Source organism: Fistularia commersonii, chromosome 17, assembly GCF_037954325.1.
Source record: "Fistularia commersonii isolate RoL2024-O1a breed Wild chromosome 17, RoL_Fcom_v1.0, whole genome shotgun sequence".
Classification (NCBI taxonomy): domain Eukaryota; kingdom Metazoa; phylum Chordata; class Actinopteri; order Syngnathiformes; family Fistulariidae; genus Fistularia; species Fistularia commersonii.
In genome coordinates, this window is record NC_141300.1 from 2711812 (window position 1) to 2726846 (window position 15035).

At 54.7% G+C, this 15035-nt stretch overlaps 1 protein-coding gene across 2 annotated transcripts; it reads right to left on the reverse strand.

Moving 5' to 3' along the window:
- Positions 1 to 489: 489 nt before the first annotated feature.
- On the reverse strand, positions 490 to 14103 carry smad6b (SMAD family member 6b). 2 transcript variants are annotated; one of them, XM_086163666.1, is made up of 4 exons: positions 12620 to 14103; positions 10786 to 10842; positions 10493 to 10570; positions 490 to 1394 (listed from the first exon to the last, which is right to left on the reverse strand). In XM_086163666.1, the coding sequence occupies exons 1-4, from the start codon at positions 13356 to 13358 to the stop codon at positions 853 to 855; spliced, it is 1416 nt and encodes a 471-aa protein (XP_086019792.1). In that variant the 5' UTR covers positions 13359 to 14103; the 3' UTR covers positions 490 to 852. The 2 variants fall into 2 exon arrangements, with proteins under 2 accessions (XP_086019792.1, XP_086019793.1); XM_086163667.1 differs by lacking the exon at positions 10493 to 10570 and having other exon boundaries at positions 12620 to 14028.
- Between the last annotated feature and the right edge of the window lie 932 nt (positions 14104 to 15035).

Genomic DNA, 15035 nt, shown 5'->3' on the forward strand with positions numbered 1-15035 from the left:
AATGTTGGCAGAAATGTACGCACCCCCCTGACCCTGGTACCACCGCCGCCGCCTCCGCCAATCTGACAACCCAACACCAGCAATTACCAAGGAAGCCAGCGAAACCACATCCACCTTGGCTGTAGTTTTTAAGATTCCAGTAGGCTTGTAAACCTCGGGCTCCCTCCACGCATTCCGGGATCTCCACGGCCGCCTCGAGGTGCCACATCCCGGTCATCTTTCGGCGTCCATCGCCAGACGGGGCTCGGGAACGGCATTTTCCGGGGGCGTCTGGCTCCGTCGGCGACCTACATCTCGCCGCCGGGGCTCCTTAGGACCGCAAGGACATGTGGAACGCTGGCTTTCTCCTCGGCCGCTGTCTTTAATGAAAAATAAATAAATACTTGCGACCCTGTGTGTGTGTGTGCGTGTGTGCGTGTGTGTGCGTGTGTGTGCGTGTGTGTGCGTGTGTGTTGTTTGGAACGCTGCAAATACACAAAACAAAGAGGGTTTATAATGCGAATACTTTATTATCAATGTGTGAACGGTGTTAGCTTTTTGTCTGGATATTAACAGTATATAAAAACTATACACCAAATCCAGGGTCATCCTAATTTTGCTGTATAATTTTCCAAGTTGGTATTGAAAGATTCTTTATCTTTACATATATTTATATATATAATATATATAAGCCAAAGTGCATTTTCCATTTTTTTCCTCTTGTCCATATACACATTGCACCATACATAAATAATTACATTGTAAAAATGACTCCGTATTTACAAGTATAATATATATTTCATATAATATATAAAACTTTATATTAAATCTAGGTAGATGATATTTGGGATAGTTTGTGGGGTCCGTCTTGTGTTATCTGTGGTTGTTCAGGAGGATCTCCAGCCAGCAGGGGCAGGAGGTGATGAACTGTCTGGAGTAGCAGGGACCCCAGCCCTTCGCGAAGCTGATGCGCACGCTGTTGGGGTCGTAGGGCCCGTCCAGGAGGTCGGCGTCCGCCGCGTGCCGCAGCAGGCCCGAGCGCTCGTAGTCGAACACTTTGATGGAGAAGCCCGGCATCACCTTGCGCACCACCAGCGTCCTGCCGCTCGGCACGTCCAGGGTGGGCGAGTTAACGAATATGGGGTGTTCACTGCGGTTGTACGCCCAGACGCCGTCCGGCTCCTTGCTGAGGAGGATGCCGTAGCCGATTTTCCCGCGCGTGCGCTGCACCGTGCTGCTGCGGTGCTCCAGGTTGAGCTGACCCAGGCAGAAGCCCGTGCCCTGAGGTAGATCGTAGAAGATGCTGACGGAGTGCTCGTACACTGTGTAGAGGCGACCCACGCGCGTGCGGTGCTCCCAGTACGCCACGTTGCACCAGTGGCTCTGCTTGGGGGCGTCCGGCGACAGGCTGGCGTCTGCGACACACAGAGGGGACATGAATGAAACCGAACATCGGCGCAGGAGAGCGGGCGCTAGTAAAAAACATAGCTTACGTTTTAAGGGATTAACCAGAATTTTATTGTTGGGAGCAGATGGTCACACTATAAATACCCGAGGAGGTCCTGTATTGAAATCTAAGCCTTGTATAAATACAGCCACACGCACATCCGTCTTCCATGCACACACACACACACACACACACACACACACTATGCATAACTTAGGGGTGCAGGGTGTAGTAAGGTCAGTCCTGCCTGCAGTTCTACCCTCTGCCTCTAGAGGGCGCTGTCACGAAACCGTGGCCGTGGAGCTCCCGCATGCATGAAGGTGCAGGCTGCAGATCCGGGATCGCACCCTGCGTTTTCCACTAAATTTGACCAGCACGGACTTGTGAAAGGGGATTTTGGGGGGCGAGGATCCACCGACAACTTCCCACGACGGCGAAAAAAAACCAAGCCACGTCCTAGAAACATCTCTGTCAAACGAATCCGCTCGCTAATTTGCTTTTTCACGGCTGCCACCCGCGGGGTGGTGGGTGGTGGTGGTGGGGTGAGTTACTGCTCCCCGGGTAGGCGTCCACCCTTGTTCCGAGACGGCGCTCTGGCCGGTTAGACTGCCGGTAAAAGAGCAGGAGGAGAAAAAGTCGCACGGACGAACATCTGCCTCTCCGCCGCGAGAATAAAGGTGCTTCTTTCTCCTCTTCCTTCATCTTCCTGACATTCCACAAGAGTGGGGGTCGGGACGGGAGAGGACCCGGGCGGGGGGTCCCCCTCCCCCACCACCCGGCTTCCCAACCCCCCCCCCCCCCCTGCTGTGGGCCCGGGGACGGCATTCAGCTCCCTGACAACTTAGCACAAGCCTGTGACCTGCTGACCCCCCAGCCTTCATGCTATCAGCTCCCATTAACTCACACACAGAGTGATGCCATTATTTTGCTTCAGAGAGTCTATTGGCACAGAAGATTTAAAGCCTGGGCCTGTGGCCCCATTCCTTTCAGCCTCTGCTCTCGGGGCTTAATGACCGCCCGCCACATTAACAGACGCCTTCAAGGTGGAGCGCCGCCGATCCACACGGCAACAGAGCGCCCAACGTCTCGGCCGGGCAAGCCGCATTAATAAAGTTTATACAAAGATTAGCAAAAACCTCGGAGAGGTCGGTTTCTGCGCCGTGGAAGGAGGGACGGCGGGAGGGTGGGGGTTGTGGGAGGCGCACACAGGCTCTGTGTGTTTGCGCACACACACACACACACACACACGCACACACCGATGGCTGAAGTGACCCCTCTCTTCGGGGGCCCCCGACATGCATGTGCCATTAGTGAATTCCACACTGCGGTTCCTCCGCGCCGCGGCGCAGCTAACGGCCACACAAAGGAGGCGCAGCCCCAACATGTTTATGGCCCGCTATTGTCTCGAATCAAACGGAGCCCACACATCAAGGTGAACCCAGTCTGAAGCAACACACACACACACACACACACACACAAAAAGACCAAATGGCCGACCCCCCCACCCCTCCTTTTTAGAGCAAAACAATTTGGCTGACGCCGTCTGCTTTTCACACGTAGCCTGAAAGCAAAGCAGAGGCGGCGAGAAACCGGCGGACAAAGGTTAGAAACCTATCTAATGCCGAGCTCCAGTCTGAGGCAGGACAATGAGAGCGCCGGCCGCCAGGCCTTTTCCTGTTGCTCTGTTGTGTTAAGTGTCTACGTGTGCCTGCGCGCACGTGTCCGCTCGCAGGAGAAGACGAAGAAGTAAAAATCAGCCATGTTTGTGCTTTTGTCCTGAACTGGAATGGGGGGGGGGGGGGGGGGGGGGGTCGGGGGGGCTGATGAGGGCTTTGAGAGGAGCTCATTAGGGTGCGTTTAAAGGAAGCAACCCCTTTCACTGGAAAAAAAAAAAAAAGTGGGACCAGGGTTTGACGGCTGGCCGAAGGGGACCAGAACCCCCCGACCTCGCAGCCAGACGACCCTGCGCTCTGCGTCGGGGCTTCCAGAGGGTGGAGCCGTGGCCGGATGGGAGCAATTACTGCCGCTCTGCATCCATTTAACCCTGCCACCTTTTAACAGCTCTGTTTACCCATTAGAAAAGTAGCGTGTGTTATTATTGTTATTTTATTCTCAAAAGCCTCTCCTCTTAGTGTCAGTCTCGCCGGGCGCGGAGCAGCCTCGCGCGCTTCCTGACTTAATCCGTGCACAAAAATGTCCTACGGTATCCAGGGCAGTGAATGCATCGCGGCACTAAACAATAACATCTCCGGGCTGACGGGGATACAAAACAACAACAACAGAAAAAAAAAAAAAAAAAAAAAATGGAGGCGCCTTCAGACGTTGTTGGAAATTCACAGCGGGGGCGTCAGCTCCGTGGAAACCCGTTTCGGGATGTTTTGCCGCCGGAGGTATTCAAGCAAGTTGAAATCCGACGTTTTGGGAAGAGTTCCCCGTTCTCATCGGGGCTCCGAAGTAGTTGTTTTTTTTTTTAACAATTACATTCGCTGATGATCATCCAGAAATGATTTTAAAGACATGAAAGAAGGGGCGGGCGGGGGGGGGGGGGGGGGGGGTTGCGAGGAGCTGCCCGGGGGCCGAGCACGGCTCCGCAGCCTTGGAGTGAGATGAATGGGAGGCCGAGTGTCAGGGACAGGCAGACAAACAACAGCTTCCCCTCCGTGCTAACATCTCCCCGCCGGGCGGCGGGGGCCCACCTCCATTACCCTCGGGCGACGAGCGGAGACCGACTCCACGGAAGACGGAGGGGGGGAGTGTGTGTGTGTGTGTGTGTGTGTGTGTGTGTTGGGGGGGGGTTAAGAAAAACAAAACAAAAACACCCTCTGAGCAGGCCAGAGGACGGGAGGGGGAGGAAGGGGGCCTCTCATCCTGTGCCAAGGATTAGATTCCCCTCCAGCTATTAGTCTGTACCAATGAACTGATAGGCTGGGTGGGTCGAGGTGAGGTGGCAGGGGAGGGGGCCGTGTGTGTGTTAAAATTATGAAACCAAACACACACACACACACACAAGACCGAGCGGTCCCTTTTCGGAGCGCCAACTAAAAAAAAAAAACAGCTGAGTTTAAGCTTAAAATGAAACAAAAAATTATCTCCCGTCGCCTCCGGAGCGTGGTTGGGCTCAGGCTCTGCAGACAATGGCTCCCGCAGGCGGAGCGCGGCCCCGGAGCAGGCCGCGGAGGCTGGCGTCTGGGCTATCTCTGCCATCAGAGTCGGCTTTATCAGTCAGACACGCTCACTGGAGCTCTTATACGTCTATGGATTTTTCCCCCCAGAGGTCTGGCCGGGAGAGGAGGGGACAAGAGGAAGGGTATATATGCGAATCTAGGTGGAATCTAGACTCTCGACCCCTCCTCTCCAAATAATCGAGTCACAATGGGAACGCTTTACATTGTCATACACATCCTCTCCGCTTTCCCTCTGTTTCTGTTTTGGGACAACCCCACCGGCGGGGTGAGGGGGGGAGGTGCTCTCAATAGCAGATAACCAAACACGATCCATAAATTGAATCAATGAATAACGCAGGAAGCGGAGGTGGAGGCGCGGAGGAGCCGTCTGGGCGTGGGGGTAAAGGAAAAAAAAAAAAAAAAAAAAAAAAACGCCGCTTAGGATTCTTGTGTTTTTATTTTACTTTCCAGTGGAAGAGAATGTGCTGCTCATTTCCTTCAAAGTATCCTCCGAAAGCTTTGCGGTGATGCAATCGGCGCCCGGCGAGCGTCACCCTCATAGAGACGAGCGCCCGACAAACGTGCCCCTGTCGGGGTCGGCGGTGCCCTTTGACCTTCGCGGACAAGCTGGTCGTTTTCTTTGCACACCTACGTGTGTGTGTGTTTGCAAGCGTGCAAGGAGATTTTGGGCTGCAGGCCAAGCAGAAGAGACCCTGCACATTCCTGAACCCCCCCCCCCTCGTCCTCCTGCCTCCTTACTTCCTCCTCTGCTTCGGACTGTGGGGTCGGACTCGTCCGCTTCAAACACATCGGCGGATCGTTCGCGAGCAAACAAAGCGTGGATCCACTAGTTCTCACGGATAATGGCGGCGCCTCCTCCTGGCGGGGAAGACCCGGCGGCGGAGCAGCGTAGAGGAACTCCGTTATTAATCGTCACGCCGGTTCGGCTAATCCGAGGTGAAAGGCGGGTATTGGGTTTCCAGCGGGCCGGGGGGGAGACGGGGCCGATGTGATTGACGGGTGCCGGCGTCTGAACAATGGCTTCCTATTGATCAGTGCGGCGGGGAGAATCTGTTCTGTCAGGATAACGTGGCGCCTGAGTTTCTGTTTCAATCACAACACCGTGGCTGTAAGTTACATCCAGACATGGATGACTGTCCAGCGCCGGTGTGTGTGTGTGTGTGTGTGTGTGTGTGTGTGTGCCAACCCTTCACGAGAGGCATTAAAAATGCAGGAGCGAACATTTCCAATAATTCACAGCGTCCTCCCTGTCAACATCTGCGGAGGCAGAGGAGGGGGGGGGGAGGAAAAAAAAAAAAAACGAAAAAAAAAAAAAAAACAGGGTCTCGGAGCTAAAAGGAATGGCAGGATTTCATTAAGTAAATTATGTGCTGGCAGTCACTGAGAGGGGAAGAGGGGGAAGTTACAGCCAGACCTCTAATCTAAACCGTACCGCGAAATGCGACAGCATGACTGCACGTACTGAGCCACACAGCCACGACATTACACACACACACACACACACAAGATAAGTAAAGCACACATAACAAAAGCCAATATGATTTTCCATGGGGGAGGGTGGGGGTGGAGGAGGCAGCCTGTGAGAGATTTCGCATTAGCATGTCCGGCCCGCAAGCGTGCACGTTGGCTATCTGTAATATCTGAACGTGCATGCGCGCACAAACTCAAACACACACACACACACACATGTGAATGACTGCAGGATATAGATGCCTGTGTGTGCAGGATCTGGTTAGATCAATGAGCGGGGACAACTATACAATGTGTACATATATATATATATGTGTGTGTGTGAGATGAAGATAAGCTGGTTTCGCCTTCCCTCTCAAGCTGCAAAAAAAAAAAAAAAAATGTAAAAAGCGTCTCGCCGCGCCGAGATGTGGAGTGACACGGGCCTCTGCAGCTAATCCACACGCAGCATTCTGCAGGCTCCAAGAATGCGCCGGCTATTCTGAGTTTTAAAAATACTGACAGCTATAGAATCGGGCGCAACTGTCGATGCTCCTCCGGGGGGAGGAAGGGAGAGGGAGGAAAAAAAAAAATCTTGAGTCTATTTTAGCGAGCGATCGGACCACAGGCCTGAGCAGCAGCTGGCCAAGGCCAGTGTCTGGATTTATAATTGTGGGTAAAATGCTCAGAAAATAAAACCGCGTCCACGACTGGCACCTTTCCCGCCGCCCGCTGCCAGGCGAGCGCTCTCGCGGCGGCCCCGCTCCAATGGGAGGATTGTTCGGGGGCCCTCGGCCTTGAGAGGAGGCGCAACAAAACACTAAACCAACAGTTGGACATTCCATACATTTTTAATGGCGTTGCACGCTCCTTATTTGTTGCTGTAACCCCGCGCCCCCCTCCCGCCGCCCTCCCGCCTGCCCCCGGCATGAATGAATGCCGCTATTGGCGATAGGACGGCCCGCGCCGCAGCGTGACAAGACGGCGTCGCTTCCCGGGGCGGGCGGAAGGATTAGGTCACCCCCTTTTTTGTTTGCTGAGGTCGAAAAATAAAGGGGACTATTTCTCGGCCCCTCGGATTTGTTTATCTACCGGCCCTTTAATGCGCCGCCGCGCCGAAACGGCAGGTAAACGATAAAAGTCGACGCGACGGCTCCAGATTAGCGTGGCTAAAGTCACACTTCCACAGCCAGGATGAAACCCGGGTGTTTCGGTGGAGGAAAATATCAACTCTGTGCCACCTTGACCCCCCCCCCCTCCCCCCGCGGCACGTAACAACGAAATAAGACAATAGAAAGCGACGAGGGAAAGTCTTCTATTTTTGTGGATTTATTTATTCACTTGTTCCCCCCGCTGACGGCGGAGCCGAGGGGTTTTTGATGCCAGGAGAAAAAAAACAAAACAAAACACAAAAGCGGGGGGCCTCTGACACGTCGCCGGCGAACAATGCTGAGAAGGGACTGCGAAATGTGTTCCTATCGGTCTTATCAATGGCCCCCTTTCTGCATGTGTGTGTGTGTGTGTGTGTGTGTGTGTGTTACGTAAGGGGAAACGGAAGCCCGAGTCCGAGGACAGGAACAGATACTTGAGAACGAGGTCTGTAGGTGCGGGCGGGCCGTTCAGGATGTATAGCCACAATGCGCCTACGGCTAAAACACACTCGGCGAGCCGGACACCACAAACGGGGGTGAGGGGGATCCCCCCCACCCCAGAGATACTGGCCTTCTCTTTAACATTCCTCAGTCTCCCTCCACTGTCAAAGGGGCAATTCACTACCCGGCGCTGCTACAAAACCCAGGCAGCTTTTTAAAACAGGATGTTTGTCTGAGGCCTCCTTCCCCTCAAATAAACAATCCGCAAAAACCTGATTTGGGGGAGGCAGGGTGGAAGCACTCCACTCACATTATTTCCACATCCCGTATCCTGGAGCACTGGGGGCTCCTGAGGGAGTGTGGGCGGCGAGGCGCTGGGAAGGCTCAGGACTGCGGTGGAAAGCGGAGGGACATGTGCCAGTTCACGGGGGGAAGGGTCGGAGGAGGAGGAAGGTCACTCCATCAATCCCGAATAACGCCGAAAAGTACCGAGGTACAGAGAAGAGAGCACTTCCTGTGTTGGTTTGCTAGCGGTTGAGTGAAAAAAAAAAGCTGACGATGGACGTTTCCATGACAAAGATATCTCTAAAAGTTGCATAAATGATGTTCTCATTTATACAAAGTGAAAAGCGGCGATTAGCGTTAGCACGGCTAGTCCCATCTCAACCCGAACTGAGTCCTCCAAAACGAGAAGGGGCTCCACGTCCTCTGGGTCACTCGAGCGAGGCCGGCTATTCACGCCGGCACGAGCGCGCACGCTGTACCGTGCCGACAAATTCCACCGGGTTGTTTGGGGACACGGCCGAGCCGAGGGGGGGGCGGGGTTTAGCTCGGCTGTCAATCACGGGCCGCCGAAGACGTTTCCGAACGAGGAGCCCTCTCCGATCTGCTCGCGAGCGTCCGACCGGGGGGGGTTTTCTCTCGACGCGATAAAGCCGAAGTGTCGGGAGAGTACGGCCTCTCGGATGGTCATACAGGAAGCAATGAGTCCTCCTTCAAAAGGGGGCTCCGCTCTGATGTTCTCGCCACTCGGCGAGGAAACAGGTGTGCGGGCAGAGCGGGAGCTCAGCGCCGGCCAGAAAAAAAGCACATTCCTTCACACATTCAGCGGTGAGGTAAAGTATGCACGCGCGCGGCTCCCAAAAGCGACCGTGACGTCAAGACTTCCTGGCGGGGCAGGGTCAAAGGTCACAGATTCTGTTATTTCAAATAACCAGTCACCTGCTGCACGGTTTTACCTCGCGGGTGTCAGAACGCGTGTTCCTGCCGCTAGCGTCGTCGCGCACGAGCGACGGCTGACGGCGAAAAACTTGGAAAAAACAGGAAAATCCCCTCGGCGTCTCTTCCGACACGCTTTTCTTTTTGAAAATCCTTCACATATGCCGCGCGCTGACGGCTAAAACTTATCACAGTGTGGAAAAACTAAGAAAAACCTCTCTGCGTCCCCTCCCCGCGCACTAGCAACACGCTTTTCTTTTGAAAAATCCCTGACACACTGACGGTTGGAAAAACTAGGAAAAAAAAAACAACCTATCGGTCTCCCCTCCCCGTTTCTCGCTCCGGCAGCGGCACCGCTGGGAGAAACCCAAGCCTAGCATGTATAGAAAACTCCCTCCTCACCGCACTCTCTAAGGAGTTGCGGTGCACGCTCTGACAAGCCCCTCATTTGTTGACTCAGGGAGTGTCGCCGGGCCACACTGAGGTGGTGACAAGCAAGTGCACGGAGGGTGTGTGTGTGTGTGTGTTGGGGTTGCATGCTGACTGAATACTTTGCCTGCTAGGTAGCCATATCAACCGCCCGGCGTCCGGGCTTCTAAGCCGTGACAGACCTCCCGAACAGGAAATGCTGTGCCTGCAAGACCAAACTGAGGGCCTCTGGCTCCATGTGATATTATGCATGTGGCCCTAGTATGAAGGCTGGGTGGGTTAGTGTGTGTGTGTGTGTGTGTGTGTGTGCCACGAGAAGGGAGTGTTTCATTTCAAATCAGAGGACAGGACTGTTTCTGCTCACTTCCTTCAGTGTGCCCCCCCGCCCCCCCTTCCCCGGGCCGCGCACGTGTTCGCGCGCAAGTATGCGTTTCGTGAATGAGCCGGGATTCTGTTACAGTTTGATCCCACTCACATATTTCTGAAAGAAAAACAGAGGTGGGGAGGCCGGCGCTTGCGGACAAGACACACACACACACACACACACACACGCCCCGCCGAACCTCACAATGGGAGCTTTATCTTCAAAGCCCGGACCCAGAATAACAGCCTCTAATGAGAGGGAATAAGGAGCGACATCAACATGAAATTACCCTCATAAATTCTCGCATCCGTCGGGATGCGCTCGGGCAGCTGCGTGGCGCGGGAGGCCTGAAGAACTCGCATTTTCCACCTTCAAAACCACCCCTTTCGCCGAGGAAGGAGGTGGGGGGCTTTATCGGAGGGTTGTTTTTAATCCCGTGGAATATTAAATCCGATACATTGGGCTCGGGGGAGCTGGTTTCGGGCCCACGATACACAATTAAACATTCATCCGCGATCCGTCGCCTCGGCGGGAAAGCCAATCGCGGTTGAGATTACATAGGGGGCGGGGCTTAACTCTGACCTGTCAATCACAGGGCGACAGACGGACGCATTGGGCGTCCAGGAAGAAGAAGATTTGAACGCTTATGTGTCGAGTGTAACGTTAAAACGCCTGTCCGAATTCGACCAATTCGGATCCGCCCGTGACGCCGCGCCTCCTGCTAGCAATTAGCGGCTAAAATATGGGCGTTTTTTTTTTCAGAGGGGGTGACGAGCGTCTCCTTCGCGTAAAAGGCCGACGGCATTTAAGTGGAGGAAACGCCACCCACCTGAGAACTCCCCTGGCGTGGCGTTTGGCGAGCTGGCTGCCTCGGTTTCAGTGTAAGACAATGCGGAGTCTGACAGATCTGCGGGCGATAAAACTGAGAAATTAGCCCCCTCGTTTCGCCGCGTACATCCCCACGTGAACCGCACACACAAACGCGCCGCTATGTGGAAACCGTGGAAGGAAGCGGATTCGTGTATTTTACCAGATGATGGAAAAAGCACGGCATGCTCGCCGCGAAATAAAAATAAAAATAAAAAAAAGCCCGGTTTGTTCCGCGGTGGGTTCGCGACTCACCCAGTGGCTTGTGTTCTTCATTGGGGGAGAGCCTGGAGTATGGAGGTGGTGGCGACTCTGCGGGGAAAAACAGGAGTCAGCGACTTTATTCAGTGTTTTAATAATTCACGGATAAATAAAAACACGGTGTGTATATGCATAGTGGATAATGTTGTGTTTTTTTGTGTATTTGCGCTGGGAGCCAGAGCCGGGGAGTGCGGATGTCAAAAACAACCGTCCGACACACGCGTGAATCGCAAATCCTTGAATCAGGCGTCGGGTCGAAAACGCAGCCGGAACCTTCACAACTCAAGATTATCATTATTATTCCATTTCTTTTTTTTTTTTTTTGTTTCGAATGTAAAAGCGGAGGAGCAAACAATTACTCGCCCGGGAGGAAAGGCAGAGCGGAAAGATAACTTTGCAAGCGCGCTGACCTCGCCTGCAGGGGCGGAGGGGCAGAAAAAGCATAATAGCGGCGGGTCCTTTAAGAGCGGCGGCAGTAATTGCCAGGATCTGAACTCAGTCACTCAAATACACAGCGAGTCCGTCTGGCGCCAGCACTATGCAAACTGTATATTATCGCCGCTCCTCCGCCTAAATAGCACGAGGGGACCTCCTTCGCACAAAAGGGCTTTTAAGGCACAAGTTGAAACTGATCTCATCTTAAAAGTACAATGCCGGGGGGCCGAGGGGACGGGGAGGGAAAGGTAGGGAGGGGGGAGTTGCGGCCCGCTTTGCCCGGGCTGGCGGTTTATTCTAAACAAATTGCGGGAAAAAAAAAAAAAAACAACCTCCAGCGGCGGATCTGCACTTACATAACCCCGCCTCGAACAATGTCGGGCTCGGCGAGGTCTTGATTCGACCCCCCCTTCCCTTGAATAGCATGAAAGAAATACCATCTCTATCCGGCCACGCATGAGCGCATGTGAGCTATGTCTACTACGAGGCCTTGGTCCCAATATGGGGTTCGCCCCTCCACCTCCACCTCCGCCCTCCGCCGGCCATTCATCTCCCTTGTTGTTGTGTGGGAAGTCACACAGAACGGCGAGTAAAAGACGGCGGATCCCGGCGGCGTAGCGTGGAGCGCCGCTCGGATGGCGGCGGCCAGCTGGCTCCGGCGGACGCGGGATGTTATGGAAAATCCGCCCCCGGTGCCAGGGAGGAGACAGAAATACTGACGCTCGCGTCTTTGCACATGATACCGTGCGTTGTCACTGGGTCAACGGGGTCAAGTGGCCCGACAGCGGCGGCGGGAGCTCGCCAGAACACTCTCCCCTTCCTCACCCGCTGCTAGAATGTTTTCTTTCTTAATAATAAAAGCTGTACCGTCACTCGGCTTGAAAAAATCCCACGGTCCTTGAAGTAAACACGACCCCCCCCTCACTCGGCGCGTTGAGTCGGAAGGCCGGATTTAAAGCGCCATGTGGGGAACGAACCAAAACACGAGGATCGGACGAGGTTCTCTTCAGCCCGGCGGATGTGACCAGCAGAGCGGCGGCTAGCCGGCCGCGATCGATAGCGAGCCCGATTGCTTCCCGAAAGCGAGCGACGGCGAAGGGGGGGGGGGGGAAGAGAGAGAGAGGGGTCGGGGTTTCCTCCTCCCTCGCTCGGTCCTGTCGGTTTAGAAACGAGAACGCAAACTGATCAGTTTGGGGACCCCCTGCCTGCCGGGGTGGGCGGTCCACGCCGTGACCCCGACGAGAAGCCCTCGGGTCGCCCTCGGAGTCCGGTTCGACCGACCCGGCTCGGCATAGGCTTCAAGCCCGACTTCAGAAAGTGTGGTTTGTCTTGACAACAAAGGTGGCGTTGGCCCCCGCCGGTGCCTCCGGGTGGCCCCCGGGGGTCTCCTTACCTGGCCCACAGAGCCGGCTGTAGTGATAGGGGTTGCAGCAAACGGCGGGGCCCTCCAGGCCCCCGAAACTCTTGCACTCGCAGAGCGGCTTGAGCTGGGCCTGGTGCTGCAGGTCGGCCCAGCGGTACAGCTTGCACACCAGCAGCTCCGGGGACGCGGCGTGCCCGCCGAGCAGCAGCTCCGTGCGCGACACCAGGACGCAGTCGCTGGGCAGGCCGCCCCTGGACTCCACCGCCTCCAGCAGCGAATCCAGCGCTTTCTCCTTGAGCTTCTTCAGGAGCGAGTAGGCGGCCGTCTTCAGCTCCTGCTCCAGCACCGTGCGCGGCATGGGCTCCCCCGGCGGGCCCCCGGGGCCCCGCAACACAAAGTGGCACGCTGCCACCCGGGCGTCCTCGCCGGGCCCCGGGGGCCCCCCGTGGTCCCGCTCCTTGAACAGGCAGCACGTCACCGTCCTGCACTCCCTGTCCCGGCCGCAGCGGGGGCTCCCCTGGCCCGGGGCGCACACCGCTACCCCCTGGGGCCAGTCCCCCGCCGCGGAGCCTCCCCCCGCCGTATCTCCTCCAAGGGACCCGCTCGGGGTCATCGCTCCGAGCTCCGTCTTGGGGATCTTCTCCGGGTTGTAGCCGAGCAGCTCGTCCTCCCCTGCAGCCTGGCCTCTTCCATCCTCCCGGTCTCCGTCTGGGATCACACGGCTTCTCCAGAGTCGCCGCACAAGACCTGAGCGTTTCGTCCTGAACATACGACAACTTGAAAATCTATAGGGGGGAGGGGGGGGGGGGGGTCTATTCTTGTGCGGGATCACCGGCGCGGGGCATTAATGTGCGCGGAGCGCCGTGCGGCGTCTGCACGGCTGCAGCAGCGGCGGCGGCGCCGCGGCATCAGACTCCGGCTCCGGTGCGTCTAAGCCGGCTGGGCCGCTGCGGCGAACCGCGCCGGACGCATGGGGAGAAGAAATGCACAAAAAATATTTATAAAAAATTTAAAATAGGGGGGAAAAAAAAAAAATTGGTGGCGGCTCGTTCACATGGGCTGCGTAGGATGGGGAGGGGGGGGGGGGGACTGTTTACGCGTTCCCTAGCGGGGGGAACACGCACGGCGCGCGGATACGGAACATAGCGCGCCCCGTAACATGATCCAAACAGGAGGAAGAAGAAGAGAAAGAAGAAGAAGAAAAAAAAAAAAGGAGGAAGAGGAGCAGGAACTTTTTTTTAAGAGATAAAGAAAAAGAAAAAAAAATTGTGGATCTACTTTCTGGCACCCGAGCGGCGATTTAATCCCAGAATGTGCGCAAAAAAAAAAAAAAAAAGGAGAGAGAGGGAGTGAAATAAAAAAAAAAAAGCAAAATCCTCGTCGTCTTGTGGAGATGTCCCTGCACACCTCTCCCTCTCCTCTCTCTTTCCTCCCTCTCTTCTCTCTCTCTCTCTCTTTTAAAATCCCAAACCGAGTATCCGTGCGGACCGAGGCGCGCTCCTGCAGCTCCTCTCAGACCCAAACTGCAACCCTGCGCCCTTTCTCTCTCGGTTTCTCTCTCTCTCTCTCTCTCCTCCCCTCCTTCCTCTCGCACACGCACGCGTGCACGCGCACGCACACACACACGCGGGGCCCCCTAGGAGAGCGGTGGAGCCATTGGCTGCCTCTCATCATGTGCTAGTCTAGACACTTTGGCGGCTGCGAGCTGCACTGATTGTTGCGCAAACAAGGTTTCAAGTTTCTTAACTCTTAAAGGCGAAACGCCCGACGCTCTCGACGCCGGTGTGCGTGTGTGTGTGTGTGTGCGTGGAGGAGGAGGAGGGAGGGGGGGGGTTATTTACATGAAGAAAAAAAAAACAAAAATAGACAGGAAAAAAAAGAATGAACAGAATATGTTGTTTTGCAAGTTTTTTTCTTGTTGTTTGGAGACCCCCCCCCTTTTTTCCTCATGGGAAATAAACTATATGTAAAAAAAAATCTGTTAGACTTGAGCACAGGGGGGGGTTTACTTGATATATAAATATATATATATATATATATTTTTTTTTTTTTTAAGTGAGGAAGAGGAGGAGGAGGAGGGGTGTCCTGAAAAAAAAAAGAATGACATCCAGTCAGGCGTCAGTTGGACTTCCTCTCATGAATGGGAGCCGGTGAGTCAGAGCAGGGTGGGGGGGCGAGAAGGGGGGGGGGGGCGGTAGTTCAGATATCTGAGATATCTGAGCGAGGAATTACATGAGGCACCCACTGAAATAATGTAATATAATAATGTACAATGTAGATTATATACATGTGAATGACAGAGTGAATGAACGGGTGGAGGTCTCACTGACATGTGAATGAGTGAATGAATGCTTGTATGTCTCTGACGTGTAAATGAGTAAATTAAGGACTGTAGGTCTTTATATGGTGTGAATGGATGAATGGTTGGAGGTGTCTGACATGTGAA

Coding starts and splice junctions, on each gene's coding strand:
- smad6b (XM_086163666.1), bottom strand. CDS start 13,358: ATGTTCAGGACGAAACGCTCAGGTCTTGTGCGGCGACTCTGGAGAAGC. Junction 10,571..10,785: donor TGAAGAACACAAGCCACTGG/GTGAGTCGCGAA, acceptor TATCGCCCGCAG/ATCTGTCAGACTCCGCATTG. Junction 1,395..10,492: donor CACGCCAGGGGAGTTCTCAG/GTGGGTGGCGTT, acceptor TGTGTGTCGCAG/ACGCCAGCCTGTCGCCGGAC.